Below are 17,301 nucleotides of genomic sequence, written 5' to 3'. Positions count from 1 at the left end.
TGTCCGTTACTTTTAGTATTTTGTATTTGCAACGGTGACTCGCCACCTGTAATCACTCGTTACATGTCACACATCTCTAAGTGTGAATGTCAGAACTAAGCCTGGAAAAAATTTGTTTTGTTGAAAACATGGCGAATTTGAAACATAAAACCGTTTGAGCTATATATTTTAGGCCAAAATCGTTGCGCAACTGACACTTAAATAAAATACCATAAGCCCAACGTCCACGCGTGTGCGTAAAGTAAAGTTAACTAAGAAAATTCCAGCACAGACCTTGAGTGGGCTCACAAATATACTCACACACACAAACACATTCACGCAAGAACCAATACACATACGCTGATAAACGGGTTGAAAACGTCACAACGACCAGCACGACAGTTGCTGAAGTGTTTGCAGCTGCTGTTAGTTAAATTAGCACAACAAAAACAACGAGTGCGAAATTGGAACAAAGGACTCACAAAATGGTAAATGTGCCGCCGCTCTTGTGCAGCACTCCGCCCCCGATTGACTTTGGTGAGGACGACGACGACTCGGGGCTACAGTCAACGCTGCAGCTGGAAGACGGCGAAGCTGACGAATACTCTGAGTATGGCTTAGTCACCGACACACACACATCGTTCAATGCGAAAGGTAATTGTTTTTATAGGTAATTGCTTTTTTGTTTATTAAAATAGAAATGTTCTCCTTGCAGTGTCCGAATTGCCAGAATTGCCCATATCAGCAGAGTACATTGCTCACTCCCAACCGCCAGAACTGAGCATTGGACCTGCTAAGACAGAAAAGGCTACAGTGGAGGCTTTCAATTATCAAGTGAAAGCAGCTGACACTGAAATACCTGAAGGGCAGAAAATGTCACCAAAGCACATTGATGTTCTGGCGCCTGTAGCTGAACTAAGTGAGTTAGCTGTTGAAGTAGAGCAACCATCGGAGGTGGACGATGAGGAAGAGGAGGCTAACGCCAATGACAATCTGCCCTCGCTCAAACTGGACAGCCTCAGCCTATACTCCAGCGGCAGTGCAACGCCACCAAGCACCTTGTCACCCGTAGCCGACGAGCAAACAACCAAAGCACCCCCAGTATGTCACCAGGTAACACTGGAAGATGTCACCGACGACAGCGACGACGAGTGTTCGCCAAAGAAACCCAAAGAACTATTTATACCTGAAGGCGCGCCTGACTTTTTTGCCATAGAGATTATAGCGACGCCCACGCAACAAGCTTCTGCAATGAATAATCAATTGCCTGAAGCAAAGCCTGAACCCGAAGTTATTTCTACGTGCAAAACAAACGACGTAGCAGATTCTAATGAAGTACTGCCGCAGGAGCTAAACGGAAAAGTCGATGAGGCTAAGTCACAGGAGGCGCTAAGCGAGGACGACGACTTTGGCGATTTTGCGGACTTCTCTGCCGCGCCCGCAGTTGTAGAAACCGAACAGGTTGCCAATCAAGACGATGGTTTTGACGATTTTCAGGACTTTGTAACGCCTGCAACGACGACTGTGCCAACTCCTGAAGACGATTCTGATGACGACTTTGGCGACTTTGCTGAGCCCACATTTGAGTCCGCTCCGCCTGCAGTGGCGCCCGCTCTACCGCAACCCCCGCCGCCAGCTGCTGCGCACTTGAGCATCGACGAGCGAGTCAAGCCTGTCCTGGAGATTATGTTCCCTAAAGTGGAATCGAGTTGTGCGCAATCCGCAGGCAACCAAAGACCGCTGGCTGAGGCGCAAATATTACACTTCGGTGCCATTGAACAGGCACACGCTCTGAACTATCAGTGGTCCAGTTCGGAGATGCGTCACTCCCTTGTCCGCTCACTGGCCATCGATTCGCGTAATATTGTAAGTGCACCTGGATTAAACTTGATTCTTTTCCTAAAAATGGTTTGATATTCCCAGCTCTTCGGCGACAAGTGGAACGCATCAATGCCACGCTTTGCGGCGAATTTAAGCTTTGATCCTCTCAAACCGCTCAAGCCACAAGCAGCGCCCGGGCCAAACTTCTCGCTGCTGCCCGCCAGCAACAACAGCTCTGCTCAGCCACCACTTCAGGGTAAGTTCCTGGACTCGTTACACGCCGCAAAGAACTTAGTTACTGCAAATTAACCGCTACACACGATTCTCGTAACCAAAATTTCAACCGCCTCTCGCTCGCTCTCTCCTGAGACGTTTCGTTTGATCCACACGCTTTTCGCTTCCAAACTGAACAAACAATTGGTCTGCCTTCTATTGGCTGCTCTATATTCTCGTTTTCTTGATTTCCATTCGTTTTCTATATCCTATTACAAAACGTACTTGCAAATTATAGTCACTTCGGTAGACCGAAGTTGTGATGCCCTTGCAGATATATGTATGTATGTTTGTATGTATGTATGTGTTCAAAATATTGCTGATAACGCTATTGACATGTAGGAGTATTATTGATACTATTATTAATATGCCAAATATAATTATTATTCTTCGAATATCTGTCAAAACTTGTATCTATTTTGTTCAATTTGCATTTTTAAATTATTTAATTTTTTAATATATATAAATACTGCTAAAAGTTAAATGTTATATGGTTTACAAAATCTTGCTAATTTAATTATTTAATAGTTTATAATTAATAATTTAAATTTTTAATTTATTTAAATATTACATAAAATATCCGCTGAAACTACGTTTCTATAGTTTTCAAAATATTTTTTATATGGATCTAAACATAATCTTCTGCAAGGGTACTATATAGCAAAATACCGTTACTTTCACTTGATTCTTGTGTCCACCATTTATGTACTCAAATTTATCCTTACGATAAATTGTATTTAGAATCACATGTACAGACTTTACAATTGGAACAACAACAACAACAACAACTAGACCAAGTAATGATGGTGGCTAATGCTGATAAAATAAATCTTGTTACCTCTAACTACTCCCACAACAACAACAACAATACTCACGATGCCTTGGATGCGCAACTGCCATTAATGGAACTGCTTAATGATAATAATGAAAATATGACAATCAACTACAACAACAACAACAATGACAATGCTAATGCCAATGACAATTTTCTCACACATTTTGCCACCATCTGCAATAATAACAATCATGCAATAACAACCACTACAACAACAACAACAACAAACACTAATTTTACTGCTCACTGCGCCTTGCCGGATCTTAGTAAGTTTCGTTGGCTCCGTGCTTCGTGTTGTAGTTGTGTATACTGTTTTATATACTCTCTTTTAAGTCTATGCAACTCCAACTATTTCTCCTCAGTTCTTGTTACCTTTCGCTGCCAAAACACAACCGAACCCCAGAACCTTCCAAAACTGCACTAGCTAATCCAGTATCTTAGTACTCATGTTGTCCATTTGTATCTAACCAAAAGCCCTTGCTGTTGCCCCAATATTAATCTGAATTTTTACTGTGCTTCACAGGACTTGAAGCAGCAGCAGCTGCCTCCGCCGCCGCAGCAACATCGCAGAGCCAGACTAAAGCGCAGCCTAGCCCGGCTGATGGGCAAGTCGCAAGCAGCGCCGACGAGGCAACTGCCGTTGTGTCCGCCGCCTGTCCTGATGACGGCCCAGCAGCAGCATCAATATTTGCTGCTGCAGCAGCAACAGCACCGCTATCGCCTGCTCTATCAACAGACGGCCATGGCAACCACTTCGACGACATTGAGCAGCTCCCTCAGCAGCAACAGCAACAGCAGCAGCAACTTGATCTAAGAGGGGAGTCACTTTTGCCATCACCTTCACCATCACCGCCACCGGCGCTGGCAACCGCTGTAAACAGCCAGCAATTGCATGAGATCACCAGCTGCAACAGCACCAGCAGCAGCATCAGCATCAACAACAACAACAACAATAGCTTTTCGTTGCCGCTCAAAGAGACGCATATTTACACGCCCTCGAAATCGGACACCGTGGTGGCCAAGACCACAACACTGGCGCCCATTGATTTCGACTACGAGATTGCCTCGGCGGGAATTATTATAGATGAGACGGTTGTCAAGAAGGAATATCGCGATGTGGAGTACAAGCCGCCCTTTGGCCTCGATTCGCCAACGAAACCGAGCAGCGCGGGCAAACCAGCAGCAGAGGATGACGATTTCAGTGACTTTCAGTCTGTGCCCGCCGTCAAGAGCGTCGCCCAGCTGCAGCCACCGCGCAACGGAACGCCGACGTTCGGTGAACAAATGATACTCAGTCCGGCCATACTGCTGCCGCAGTCAATTCCGCTGGCCAAGCCCACCATTGAGTGGGGCGACAATGCGCAGGCCAGCATCAATGCGGATGAGCTGGCGCGCATCGAGGAGTTGTTCTCGCATCAGTACAAGCCGCCCACGATAAGCGCCAGTGTTGCGCAACAGTCGCCGAAGCAACATCAACAACAGCAACTGCAACAGCAACAGAAGCAACACCAGGAGGACGATGAGTGGTCCGACTTTGTGTCGGTGCCTGTGCAGCAGCAGCAGCAGCAGCAACAGCCCCAGCAAATCAAACACAACAACAACAATGTGCAGAAAGCACGAAAAGCCACGCCCATTGCAGCAGCTGTCCAGAAGGACGACGACTGGTCAGACTTTGTGAGCAGCACGCCGTTGCCGGCACGTGCTGCGCCCCAATTCAATTCGGGCGCGTGGCAGAGCGCCAATTTTTACAATAATCCGCTGAGCCTATATCAGCAGCAGCAGCAGCCACATTCCCACAGCAATCTGGTGCCTAAATATCAAAGCAATAATAGCAGCAGCAACAATAACAACAACAGCAGCAACAATAATAATATACCACAGCAGATTCACATGATGCACGACTTCTCAACGGCTCCCACACCCACAGGCAATGCCGTGTCCTATCAGCATCAGCATCATCAACACCATCAGCAGCAGCTGCAGCAGCAACACCACCGGCAACAGTTTCATTTGAGCAATGCAAAGGTGGCGCCACGCATCTCCTTGATACCCGACCTGAGCTTCGTGGCCCCGGCATTGCCTGCCAATGCGGGCGCCTTTATGAGTTCGCTGCCCAAGCCCAGTTTCAGTGCCAAGAAATGACAAAAGCTCCGTAGTGCAAAGCAGCAGCGGCAGCAGCAGCAGCATAAGTCGTCCACAATGTTGTTGGGATCGCCGCCGTGTCCAGTGGCAGCCGAGGCCACCATCCTGACGTAGGCAGTGCGTCAGTCAGTATTATGAATCCGTCTAGATATTTTTAGCTGATTTAGATAAGCTTAAAAGATATTGTATTGTAAGAGCGACTGTATTCAACTAGGCTCTTGTCATTGTTAATGTGTGTAGTGCTGTTGTTGTTGTCGTTGTGGTTGTTGTCGTTGTTCTTATTGTTATTAGTCGCGTAGGCGTAGGCGTATAGTCGTATTCAAAGCAATGCTAATCTGTTCGCGTCGAGATTGAACTGTAGTGCAATATATTTTGTAAAAATGAATTTGAATGTAAAATTTAAAAATCATTTGCAACAGTTGGCCGAAAACTTAAATAACTCAGCAACTAGTTCTAGTTAAAGGTCCACACCTATATATATATATATATATATATATATATATATATATATATATATATATATATATATATACTATATGAATATTTTATTTGTTTAGACTGTATAGTGTTGCATAAAAAGTAGTACGCGATATTACCTCTACATTTAGCTAAGGCAAACGACCTACTTTAGTTTAGTTAACCCGAAATGCTTTTGAATTGATTCAACTCGCTTTCCTATCCAATAAGTTGCCCAGAATATAGTCATAATACAATATTGATAGGGTGTCCATTAAATATACGTATATATATATTGTGAAAGCCCAGCTTAGGCACCTTTGTATAGCCCAGTTTAGACCCATTACGCGTTGGTTTAAGCTAATCTGTGAATAGAATCGAGCAGTCTGGTTGAATCACTTCCATTTTCTAAAAAACAAAATTGTCCCAGCCATTCCAAAATGAGATATATCTAAAGGAAAACAACAAGAAATACTTAACCCGCCTAAGCGAATATATTTGATAGCCCTGTATACTTTTATAGGCGTGTTTGTAATATAGCTTATCGAATTCGTTATATTTACTTAAACAAAAAACGAAAGAAAACGCCTTCATTCCATTTGTAGTTATAGTTTGCGTTGATCTCTAAAGTAAAGTGGAAGAAAAGATGTGTAAATGAATTGGCTTCAGAATTTTTGTGTTAATGTTTTATTTATTGATTTTCGCTTAATGTTTTTTTCTGTGTTGTATGTATGTATAAACGTGTGTGTGTGTTTGTGTGAAAGTAAAACAATTATTTTATTATATATAAATTATTAACTAATTTCAAATCGATGCAGTAGACGTAGACTTAACTGTAAATTATGCATTTCTGTGTGAGCTTTGTTTTTATTTTGCTAATTAAATATTAAACAAATACAAATGACATAATTATTATATATGGGTTTGCGGCTACCATTCAAATCAATGTATTATGTGCTACAAAATTATATAATACAATAGATAATGTAATGTGTAATATATATGCGCAGAGTATAATAAAAAATATGTTATATATATAGTAATTGAAGGAAAAAAAAAAAACAATTTACGTTTATTTGAACCAAGTTTGCTGCAATACAATTTTGCGTTAGACTTATCAATTAAGTTTTGGGGGACGGGGCCGCGGCATATATAATTAGATTCATGTTTCTTTCTAGGAGACTTGCTGCGAGACGTAATGGAGTACATGAAACCTGCTTAAGGAAGCTCATTGGGAGATGCATCTCAGTAAGACGCTCTCTCAGTAAGTAGGACTCTGCTACTGGACGCTACAGGAAGCCTCGTCAGATGTGTGTGCTTGTGTTAATAGATGTTGATGCAATAATAATTATATATGTATTTATAAATATCTAGTCAGGATTTGTTGTTTCTTCTTTTGGATTGGGAGTGGCGAGCGAGGTGCATAGGGTGTATTTAGATAGCACTATGGCAGTAAATAGTACATATTAATTAGCAATATATATATGTATATGTATTCTAGTCCTATATAAATAGTGTGTACGTTTTCATTATAAATGTGAATGCAATGTTAATGTTATAATCATCAGCTTCAATCGCTTCAACTTCATCTAAATGTTTAACAGTTTCATAATCGATGCCTTAACATAAAGGAAAAACGCTAACAGATCCAAAAATATGTTGATGATGCTCTCTATCCTTTACGATATTTTGCACTAACAGTTTTCTTTGTGTTTTTTAAATATTTTCTCATTGTTCTTTAAAGAATTACTAGGCTATATGTATATATATATGTATAATTAGGTCATGACAGTTGACAGAGCTCAGAATGCCAGCCATGGATGATGCAGCAGCGATTCCTTGGAACGATCGCCATAGTCATAAGTCAGTTCCTCGCCGATCTCAATGTCGTCCTTGGCCAGCAGCACCAGATGTGGCCGTTGCTTGATAACAACCACCTTGGTCACAAGATTACCGTTGCGCGAGTGATTGATGAGGCGGCCCAGCTTGCCGGTGTCAATGGTGGCATCGATGCAGTACTGCTGGTTCTTATGCTTAAAGTAGTACATGTAGCAGCCAGCATTCTCGTCGAGCGCATAGCGGCGCTCGCGCTCGGTGGCCTCGCTGATCGAAATGAGATCACCCACATATTCGACGACGAACTCGTTACGCTTGAAGCGACGTATTGCGACAACGCCGCGCCCCTTGCCCATAAAATGGCGTACCTGTAGACCATCGCAGCGCTCCTCGAGCACAGCCTGCTCCAGATTACGCATCATTTCTTCTTTGACGGCTGTTTTGGTTTTGCGCACGCTACGTCGCACCGGAAAGAACTCAGTCATCTCGCGGTTGCCGTTGGTGGCAGCCAGGGGCACGGATTTGGCTGCCATTGTTTTGGCCTTAGCTGGTTTGGTAGATGATGCCTTTGGTTTGGCTGCTGCTGTCGCTGTGACAGCAGCCGGTTTGAGCATTGCCTTGGTTTTGTTCAGATTTTCACGCTCCTCCGCGGCCTTGAGCAGAGCGTGCACATCATCCTCCTCGTCCTCATCGTCCACCAAAACTACATCTTCATTAGAGATGTGGTTGTGCTGCTGTTGCTGTTGCTGCTGCTGTTGGTAAGGCGCTTGTGGCTTTGGCTGATTCAGTCTTCGTCGCGACTTTGACGCGCCGCTTGCGGCCAGCTGCATTTGTAATTTGCGCGGCGACTTTCGAGGCGACAGAGTCTCGCCCTTCACTAACGCCGTATCGCGAGGCATTGTCTTGATGGGCGAGGGGCACAATATGCGGTGTGGCGTAGCGGGTTTGCGTCGTCTGTTGGCCGCCACCGCAGGCGATGTGCCTGTCGTCAGGCTGCAGGCGACTCCACTGTCGCAGGAACTGCTGTCATGTTGGTCCAACTCGTAGCCGCCCAGCGGCTGTTGCATCTGATGCTGTTCTTGTTCGTGCTCTACCTCCTCCCCGTGCCCGTGCCCGTGCCCATTCAGCGTAACAATTTGATTGAAGCGACCGTTGAGCACGCAAGCACTCAGCACAGAAGGCGGCGATGAGAACACGGCATTGGCCAGCTCAAAGCTTTTGTTAATGCGAATGCTGGAGGCCTTGGTGGGCGTGCGATCAATGTCCAGCGTCAGCACCGGCTCCTGCAGAAATATATTATCGGAAGTGGCAGCGCTGCTGCTGCTATGTGACGAGCTGTGACTGTCACGCAGCGCCGAGCGATGCGTCTGAAAGGCAGTCGTGTTCGTAGGTGACTCGTCTCGTTGCTCTGTCTGTGTGTGTGTATCTGTTGGTATGCCTGTCTCTGTCTGTGTGTGTGCGTCTATTTGAATGTGTGTGTCTATGTCTGTGGGCGTGTAATTACAGCCCGGGTCATAGCTGTTTTCAACCTCAAGATCATCGTTTTGATATGCTGGAGAGCTGGTGCTGGTCGAGGGCGAAGCTATGGAGTGTTGATCATACAGGAGCAGCTCCTCCTCCTCATCCACTTCCAGTTCATCTATTAAAGTTATTGTCTTTTTCTCTGCTATTGTTTCTTTGCCAACACTTGTCTCTGATAAAGCTCCATTTTTTTTCTTACTTTTTGCAGCTGCACTTGCTTTAAAAAAGTTCTCAATCGTCCGTGTCTGAGAGCGCGTTGCCAATTGAACACCTATGGGAGAGAAGGCAAGGGAAGTGAAGGGGGCTGAGTGTAAGTGTGCTGAAAATTAACCTCAAATAACTTACCAATTATACGGTCAGTTTCAGACTTGGTTGAGTTACCGCCATTGGCCTTGCCGTTTTTGTCTTTGCTAAGATTTTCGTGTGCCTTCATGAGGCGACAGTCTTTTCGCTTGGGGCTCGCAAAATATTGATCATCCAGCAGATTATTGGTTGCCGCCGCGGCCACAGCGCTGATTGGCTCGCCATTAAATGGCAGGGCCAGTGCTGAATCGGAATTTGATGCGACCCTGTCAGAGGTAACCACCACTAGGGCTGCCTCTTTGACGGGCCGTGCGCGTCTGCGAACCATTATCATTTAGGGCTTAGATTCCGTTTGGGTTGCCACACAAAACGCAGGGGATGGGTGGGAATTCGTCGAGTTAATAAATTACGCTAAGGCAAGTCCGTAGCAGCGCACGCACACTAAGATACAGAAACGGAAAACAGACTGCAATTTGCATAAGTAGAAACAAAACGAGACATTAAACTTTTGTACATTATTCGGTCGCCGCGCTGCGCCCTCCTGCTCCCACACTCGCACTTGCATACACACTCACACACAAACTAACACACACACAAGCGCACACAATAAGACAACACAACACAGACTGCGTACAGTTTTTGCCCCTCGACAAAAATATCGTTCTGCTATGTGTTACTGCTGTTGCTTGTGTCGCACGAAGCGAAGAGGAAGACAGCGAAAGAATGATATGAAGCAGCCTGCTCGTTGCGCCAGTGAGGCTGAGCTAGAGGCAGAGGCCTACCTATTTAGATAGATGAAAACTTATTATAGCCGTCATACGCAGTAGCGCATGTTTTTCGTTTTACACTGTTCGTTTGTGCACATTGCTATCTATTATGCCGCCTTCTCGTATTATTTTTAGTCAGTCATATGCACTTTTCCTTTTCCGCAAACTTTTTTTGTGTGTGATTCTTTTATTCCGTTTTGCAGTAGAGTTGTTGATGTCTTATCGATATATAGGAGCATCGATATCTGCATAGATCAAGAGAGAAGTTGACAACAGAGTGTTTATTATGATATTTACTCCATATATAACCCTTTATGACGACAGTTATTGTTAGGCGTTTAAGAGTCGCTAAATAGAATAATGCATTGGTGAAAAAATGGAAATTAGCGAACTTTAATCATATTTTATTTTAAGTTTGCGTTTTCCAGCACTTAGCGAAAGTCGCGCGCAAACTATCGGTAGATGGAGTCAACGCTTGTGCTTGTTTGCATACTATTTATCGATAGTAACAGACCGAAGTGCCATTAGCATCTCAAACGCCAAGCGAAATTCGCGAGGCGCGCGTGAAAATTATATTTTTAAGGAAAATAACTGTTAATATAGTACCAACGCTTATAAATGCGAGTGTAAAGAGCAGCAAGAGTGGCATACTGCAGTTGTTAATTGAATTCATATAATAACGTGCATTATAATAACGGCTATTTTTGACTGCTTGCAATAAAATTGGGCGCCTTTATTGGCAAGTGTCTGTGCTTCTCTCAGACTGTGGCTTCTGCAGTGCTCCTTTGCGCGCGTTTACAAAGTTTTGCCCACGAGTATAGTAACAAATTTAACGAGCTCTGCGAGAAATAAGCAAATATGCCGATTTGCAAACGCGACGGTTTCGATCTCAATCAAACAGAGGGCAAAAATGAAACATTCCACGACAACGACTTGGTCTTCTGCTGCTATATTACCAAACGCATATTCCGTGATTATGAGTAAGTCTCGAACGCCTTGGCTCTAATTTGTATTTGCCTTTTATCAAAAGCTGTATGCTGTATGCTGCAGCAGGATAGCCATGACAAAGCAAACCACGCGCTAAAGTATACAACAAAGCGTAGCTGATGAACGCATGCTTCGACCAAACGATACATGCAAAGGCAGAGAGATTTCGCCTGTGTAGAAAAGGTGGTAGGCAAGGCGGGCAGTGGAAAGCGCGCGAATTACATACCCAGCTGCTATGAGCAGCGTTGCCACCTTTTACACATTTCTTTTCAAATACAAACTGAAAGTAGCTTACTGTTATATGCATATGTATTATTATTGTTGTTATAGGCTAGTTTTATTCTATGAATGTAGCTTACTGTTCTACATGCATATTCTTGTTCTTATATTAACTGAAAGTGTTGATATACCATTGTTAAGAATATTTCAAACTGAAGGTTCAATAATTATATAGGTGAAATTTACCTGATAATAAAAAATAGAAGTGCCGATTGAGCAGTAAAGTAACCAAATTTGATTTGAATAAGTCTTTAAAATTAACGTAGAGTCTTTTATAATAATAATAATGCCTAATGAGGCAATAATTAATCAGGGCAACTGTAATATTTGCTTTGTATAGCTATTATATATTGAAGAATAATATTGCTTAATCAAATTTAACTATTTTCAAGATATAATTACTTACAATTAAAATTAGTTTGAAAAATATCATTTCATGAAAATATATACATATGTACATATGAAGGCGATACTTATAATCATCGGGCTATTAAAAACCTTTGATTTGAAAAAAAAATTGAGGAATTAACATTAACATAATATATATTTAACATTTATAGAAACTATTTCCGACATGTTATGGCCATTAACTCGACGGTTTGGCAGTGCGAAGCCACTGGCAAGGATGGGTTAACCTACGAGGAGGCGGTCAAGAGCGAACGGGTGGCACGCAAGAAGATGGAACAGTTTAAACAGAGTCTGCGTGCTCCAGTGCTGCTGGTCATCGAGCATGCTCGTCAGTCGGCCGTAAAGACGCTCAATATAATGGTGTCCAAGTTTCTGCGCAAACGCTTCTTTCTCAATGAAGAAGTGACCGTTACGACCAGGAAAAATGCCGTTTTCAAAGTGGTGGGCATTAAGGCAGGCGAGCATATGCCGGAGCCAGGCAATGGTATATATGAGGACACCGAGCAGCTGGAATATCGTTTGCGTGCGCCCAATGGGGAAGAGATTAGCGCACCCTTTGATCAACTGCGACGTCAGCGCGCCGAGTTTAATCAAGAGAACTTGGCCATGTTCATCAAAAACAACGTAGTCCGTGTGGATGGAATACTGCGCCCCAAACCCGAGACCTACAAACAATATGTGACCGACCCGAATGCGCACTTTTCCAAAATATTTATCGGCAAAATGCCGCGATATTCGCCGGCAAAAATCAAACGACCCGAGGCTAAGGATACCAAAAAACAATCAACGTTGAACAAATACATAGTTAAGGGAGAGGAGTCGACAGCCAAGAGCAAAGAGAGCGCCGAGGTCCGAGCTAAATTGCTGGCCGAGGAAATGGAACGGGTGCGGCTCGAGAAGATAGCCAAATGTGCGGAGATGGAGCGAAAGAAGGCGGAGAAAAAGGCTGAACTGATGTTGCGTGTGGACCAAGAATGCCACGAACTGACGGCTAAGACAGACGACCTGGAGCGCAGCGATCAGTCCGTGTTGCCCACATATCATCCAATTATCACAATCTTACCAGATCATCTTCTGGGTGATGCATTTATGTTACGCGAATTTATGCACACCTATCGCGGACTGCTCTCCGGCGTAGAGGTCTTCCGCCAGAATCTGAGCTTCTACGAGATGTCGCGCGCGTTTAGCGCCCGCGAGGTGGCTGGTCCACTCTCTGATATACTGCTCGTGCTGCTGGGCACAATCTTTGATCTGCAGAAGGAGGAGGAGGAGGAGTGCCCGGTTAGGTACTCGGTGGGACGGAAGCCCTTTACGCGCGAGCCCTACATCAGCATGTCGAATGCCTCGCACACGCAGCACTATTGTAAGCGACACTTCTCCTTCAATCTGAACGAGCTGCCAATGGACGCGCTCACCTTGAGCGAGGTTCTGCGCCTGCATCTGTTGGCTTCCGGAGCGTTCGTGCAGGACAGGCCCGAAAAGTGGCGGATTATGTACCGCAATGGGTATTCCTCGATCGAGGATCCAGGTCTCCACTTGCGTTTGAAACACACTCACATTCTGCGTGCCCTCAGAACGCAATCGATTGGTCAGCTCGACTTTGTGGATATTATGCGTGTGATCAACTGCTTGATGGCGCAGATCTTGACGTACTCCGGCACTATCAACGTCATCGAGGAGCGCATGGAGCGCACAGCGAAGGCAAAGAGCGAACTGCGCGCCCTCGTCATTACGGAGAACAAGCGGCTGGCCGCCGTCGAGATGGCCAAACGCAAGCTCACCAACGAGCACAATCAGCAGTGCATCTCGGACGACATCAAGCAGGATGCGGAGAAGAAACAGGCGCTGGCCGATCAGCTGAATCGACGCATAGCCGACTTGACAGCGCAGTCGGATCGGGAGCAGCGCAAGCATGAGTATCAGGTGCTCAAACTCCACTCGGAGCTGTTTAACTTCTTGATATATCTGGGCACGGATCGGTGCTACCGCAAGTACTATGTGCTGGAGTCCATGCCAGGCATTTTCATAGAGCATATGCCCGATACCATGATGGACACGTGCTTGGCCCAGCCGCCGGTGAATAAGTCGCCTGCCGAGCTGCGCAAACAGGCGCAGCTGCCAAAGGTGCGTAAGGATTTGCGCATCTATCTGGTGAAGCTTTATAGCGACGATGATAAGAAGAGACGCAAACCCAACAGCAAGCAGTCCCTGGAGAACAAAGAGAACCAGGAGAATCGGCTCAATGGCCACGGACCGGGTCCGTCGGCAGAGAGCATGGAAATCGGTGGCGGTGACGACGAGGAGCAGGCGCCGCCCACACAATTCGAGCTGCTCATGTGCAGTGGCGATATCTCCAACTGCATTGTCCACAGCGAGCAGCATCCACAGCGAAAGGTCTGGTCGTATATATATCAGCCTGAAGAGATAGATGCATTGCTCAGATCTCTGAATCCACTTGGCTGGCGGGAGTCGGAGCTGCTCGAAGAGCTCACCCAGATGCGCGCGCTAATCGAGCAGCATGTGAAGAACTGCCCGCTGGACCTGCTGACTCTGGACACTGACAAGAAGCGGAGCAAGTTCATGAACGCGATGCACTCGGAGACGCAGCGAAAATACAGCCAGGCTAATTTTGGACTGCCCGAAGGCACAGACCTCAACGAGGTGTTGCGTCTGCATCTCGTGGATTGCATTCTGCAGTTGGAGACGGACATCTACACCGGCGACCTGGGTAAACTGAAGGTCAAGGATATGGAGCGATGGCGACAGCAATTGCTGGAAGATAACTTTGATGCCCAGACAAAGCTCCAGTGGGGGCCTGGTCAGATCTCCAGCGAAACGGGGGAGGTGGACTCAGACAATGAATCGCACGAGGATTACTATGATCATGACGATGATATTAAGGATGCCCATAGTCAATATACAAAGAAGAGATATGGCAAGTTCACCGATCCGGGACAATGCATTCTCGATGGCGAAGACTCATCCTCCGCAGAAGCCCAGGCCCAGCAAACCCAGGTGCGAAATCTAGCCAGTGCCCTGCTGCAAGTGGAACAGGCAATCGGGCGTCGTTTCCTAAAGGAGCCATTCGGCGTGACCAAGAAACGCCAAGACGCCAAGCTGGAGCACCAGAAGTTTATCAGCGAGCTCAATTTGTATCAGTGGGAAATATCGCTGATGGAGAGCACCAGCTATTCGCAGATATTTCTACATCTGAGCATTCTGCACGATTCCATACTGTGGAACCATTCCACGAGCAAGTCGCTGTGCAAGGTGTGCCGGCGCCGAACCGACCCGGAGAAGATGCTGCTCTGCGACCAATGCAACGGCGGCACTCACATGTTCTGCATGAAGCCAAAGATGCGCACAGTGCCGGAGGGCAACTGGTATTGCCACACCTGTGTCAAGAATCTGGGCCTGACGAATGCCACAGATGACAAGCAGCAGGAGCAAAATAAGCGCGTGCCGAGAAAGAAGCGCAAGTTCATTGTGGACGAGGTGGATGAGGATGTCGATGAAGGTGTTGCCGATAATGATGAGGACGATGGCAACGAGGACGACGAAGAAGAAAACATTGAAGAAACTGAACTCAGTGACGATCCGGAAAGCGTGGCTTCTTCAACGTCCGCCAAGGCTAAAGCGAAGGTGGCTGTGCGCTCCAGCGGACGTCGCAGTAGCCGGCGACTAAAATCCAAAGAAATCGAAGATGCACTCGAGAATAATGAGGACGAGGAGGCCGAAAATGATTCGTCTGTGGAAGCAGATGAGAATGACACAGAAGAAGAAAACGATGAAGACCAAACGTATGTTCTAGCGTAGATATAGAGAGGGTGTTGAGGACGTATTTAATTAACCCATCTTTCTGTCCACAGCGAGGAAGAGGCGGTTTGCCAGATCTGTTTCTACGACGGCTGCGAAGTGTGCTGTTCCCGCTGCTCCGAGTGGTATCATCTGGAATGTGTCAAGCTAAAACGTCAGCCCCGCACAGACTTTGTCTGCAAAAAGTGCAAAGGAAGCGAAACGTCGCGTACCCGACGTCGTCCCAGTCATGGTACTGTCTCCACTTATCTTAGTATAGTAATAATATATTATATTTATGAACATATCTCTTACTCACAGCTGATGGCGATGCCGATGATGGAGAGGATCATGATGAGCCGCAAGCCAAACGTTCTCGTTCCTCACGCAACTCGCTCCGGATTTCGCTAGACAAGTCATCAAACAACAATAATAACAACAACAACAACACCAGTACCAACAACAACAATCGTCGTTCGGGCCGACGCGCCAATGACAATCTGCCACTAAACAGCGCCGCCTTATACGATCTGCTGGAGCAGACAATGAAGCACCAGGCGGCGTGGCCTTTCCTGCGACCAGTGCTGCCCTCCGAAGTACCAGACTACCATAAGATAATTAAGACGCCCATGGATCTGGCCAAGATCAAGTCCAAGCTAAATATGGGTGAATATCAATTAAACGAGGAATTGCTTAACGATATTCAGCTGGTGTTCAAAAACTGCGATCTTTATAATGTTGAGGGCAATGAGATATACGAGTGAGTAGTATATATTTAAATACAAATCCTTCATGATATTAATATCTTCATTTCCTCTTCAGCGCTGGCTGCAAACTGGAGCGTTTTGTAATGACTCGCTGCAAGGATCTCTTACTGCCGTTCAGACCCAGTGACATGAATGCCGACGGCATATGTTGAGCCGATTGCTAAGATCTTGAGGGATCTAACGTGTAAATTAATTCATTAGATGTAGGCTACAGAATTTGATCAAGCCAGCGTACATTATTAGACAGTATTTTTAGCTTACTATTAATCAGTTTAAGACTTAAAGCATAATCAGCCGCATGATAAAGCACACGCCGGCTATTCAGCCTCTGTAAGTGTATTTTATGTTTCTTATTTACGTGAATTGCCTGTTTGCATTTCAGCATGATCGTTCGAATCGCAAAATATAGAAAATAGCATTTAATTACTTTTTAGAATTTATTATTAATATTACGCATAATTATTGTAGACAAACACACAGAGTTCACAGATTTTAGCATTCAATAAAATGAAAACCGAAAACTTGCAAACTTCTTATCCTCAGAACTGGTTACCATATATTTTAAGTGAATAGTCTCATACATAGACACATACATGTTTATTCATGAACATTCGTTTCGATGTGTGTCCAATTCTTGGAGTAGTAATTACCATCTATTATAAAACATTTACAGTTATATGTTATTGATCTATTCATATTTGTTAGATCGATTGGCATTCATAGCAAATTTTTATTTCTCCATTGCCCACACATTATTATTTAAGTTTGTTTTGTTTGATTAAGACATCCGTGTTTTACTTTCAATCACATTTAACACTCAAATTTAATTTGCAAGTTTTAATGAAAAAAAAAAAAAAAACTTGTATTTGCTATTTTGTAAGTTTTATTTTTGTTTTGTGCTTACATCTAATGAATACATGAAAAATTATACTCAGAATGTTGTCAAAGTTTCATTACTTCTTGTTTTTGTTGCATTTGTTTTGTTTCAGAGATCAACAAATTAAAAGAATTCCATTGATAATTTTTTCTTTAATTAAAATAAAATAAATTTGAAATTAAAATAAAGTTTTTGAAAAACTGCAAATCTTTTCCAAACAAATATTAAAAATAATAAAATAGAGAATTTTCTATA

General features: G+C 44.6%; 3 protein-coding genes across 5 annotated transcripts; 2 read left to right on the top strand and 1 right to left on the bottom strand.

Annotated features, from left to right (window-relative positions):
* Positions 1 to 54: 54 nt before the first annotated feature.
* On the top strand, positions 55 to 5,431 carry LOC6573882 (probable nuclear hormone receptor HR38). Of its 2 annotated transcripts, XM_015167160.3 has the most exons (5): positions 55 to 633; positions 695 to 1,845; positions 1,903 to 2,056; positions 2,815 to 3,174; positions 3,432 to 5,431. In XM_015167160.3, the coding sequence occupies exons 1-5, from the start codon at positions 465 to 467 to the stop codon at positions 5,048 to 5,050; spliced, it is 3,453 nt and encodes a 1,150-aa protein (XP_015022646.2). In that variant the 5' UTR covers positions 55 to 464; the 3' UTR covers positions 5,051 to 5,431. The 2 variants fall into 2 exon arrangements, with proteins under 2 accessions (XP_015022646.2, XP_001999941.2); XM_001999905.4 differs by lacking the exon at positions 2,815 to 3,174 and having other exon boundaries at positions 56 to 633.
* An 821-nt stretch (positions 5,432 to 6,252) lies between these two features.
* Positions 6,253 to 10,151, bottom strand: LOC6573883 (histone-lysine N-methyltransferase PR-Set7). 2 transcript variants are annotated; one of them, XM_015167161.3, is made up of 3 exons: positions 9,949 to 10,151; positions 9,209 to 9,632; positions 6,253 to 9,134 (listed from the first exon to the last, which is right to left on the bottom strand). In XM_015167161.3, the coding sequence occupies exons 2-3, from the start codon at positions 9,498 to 9,500 to the stop codon at positions 7,309 to 7,311; spliced, it is 2,118 nt and encodes a 705-aa protein (XP_015022647.1). In that variant the 5' UTR covers positions 9,501 to 9,632; positions 9,949 to 10,151; the 3' UTR covers positions 6,253 to 7,308. The 2 variants fall into 2 exon arrangements, with proteins under 2 accessions (XP_015022647.1, XP_001999942.2); XM_001999906.4 differs by having other exon boundaries at positions 9,209 to 9,607.
* Positions 10,152 to 10,449: 298 nt separating this feature from the next.
* On the top strand, positions 10,450 to 17,122 carry LOC6573884 (bromodomain adjacent to zinc finger domain protein 1A). The gene is made up of 5 exons (XM_001999907.4): positions 10,450 to 10,913; positions 11,760 to 15,407; positions 15,477 to 15,655; positions 15,724 to 16,162; positions 16,225 to 17,122. Exons 1-5 carry the CDS (start codon positions 10,792 to 10,794, stop codon positions 16,319 to 16,321), a joined length of 4,485 nt encoding a protein of 1,494 aa, XP_001999943.2. The 5' UTR covers positions 10,450 to 10,791; the 3' UTR covers positions 16,322 to 17,122.
* Positions 17,123 to 17,301: the final 179 nt, after the last annotated feature.

The sequence above is a fragment of the Drosophila mojavensis genome, unplaced genomic scaffold, assembly GCF_018153725.1.
Source record: "Drosophila mojavensis isolate 15081-1352.22 unplaced genomic scaffold, ASM1815372v1 contig_16, whole genome shotgun sequence".
Lineage (NCBI taxonomy): Eukaryota > Metazoa > Arthropoda > Insecta > Diptera > Drosophilidae > Drosophila > Drosophila mojavensis.
The sequence above is the reverse complement of the archived record's forward strand: the minus strand, read 5'-3'. Positions and strand labels throughout refer to the sequence as shown.

Bases quoted from the DNA above. Each gene is read 5' to 3' on its own strand.
- LOC6573884 (XM_001999907.4), top strand. From the start codon at position 10,792: ATGCCGATTTGCAAACGCGACGGTTTCGATCTCAATCAAACAGAGGGC. The intron at 10,914-11,759 runs GTAAGTCTCGAA...TAACATTTATAG, and splicing joins CGCATATTCCGTGATTATGA to AAACTATTTCCGACATGTTA. The intron at 16,163-16,224 runs GTGAGTAGTATA...TTTCCTCTTCAG, and splicing joins GAGGGCAATGAGATATACGA to CGCTGGCTGCAAACTGGAGC.
- LOC6573883 (XM_015167161.3), bottom strand. From the start codon at position 9,500: ATGATAATGGTTCGCAGACGCGCACGGCCCGTCAAAGAGGCAGCCCTA. The intron at 9,135-9,208 runs GTAAGTTATTTG...TCTCTCCCATAG, and splicing joins TGAAACTGACCGTATAATTG to GTGTTCAATTGGCAACGCGC.
- LOC6573882 (XM_015167160.3), top strand. From the start codon at position 465: ATGGTAAATGTGCCGCCGCTCTTGTGCAGCACTCCGCCCCCGATTGAC. The intron at 634-694 runs GTAATTGTTTTT...TTCTCCTTGCAG, and splicing joins CACATCGTTCAATGCGAAAG to TGTCCGAATTGCCAGAATTG. The intron at 2,057-2,814 runs GTAAGTTCCTGG...AATTGTATTTAG, and splicing joins TGCTCAGCCACCACTTCAGG to AATCACATGTACAGACTTTA.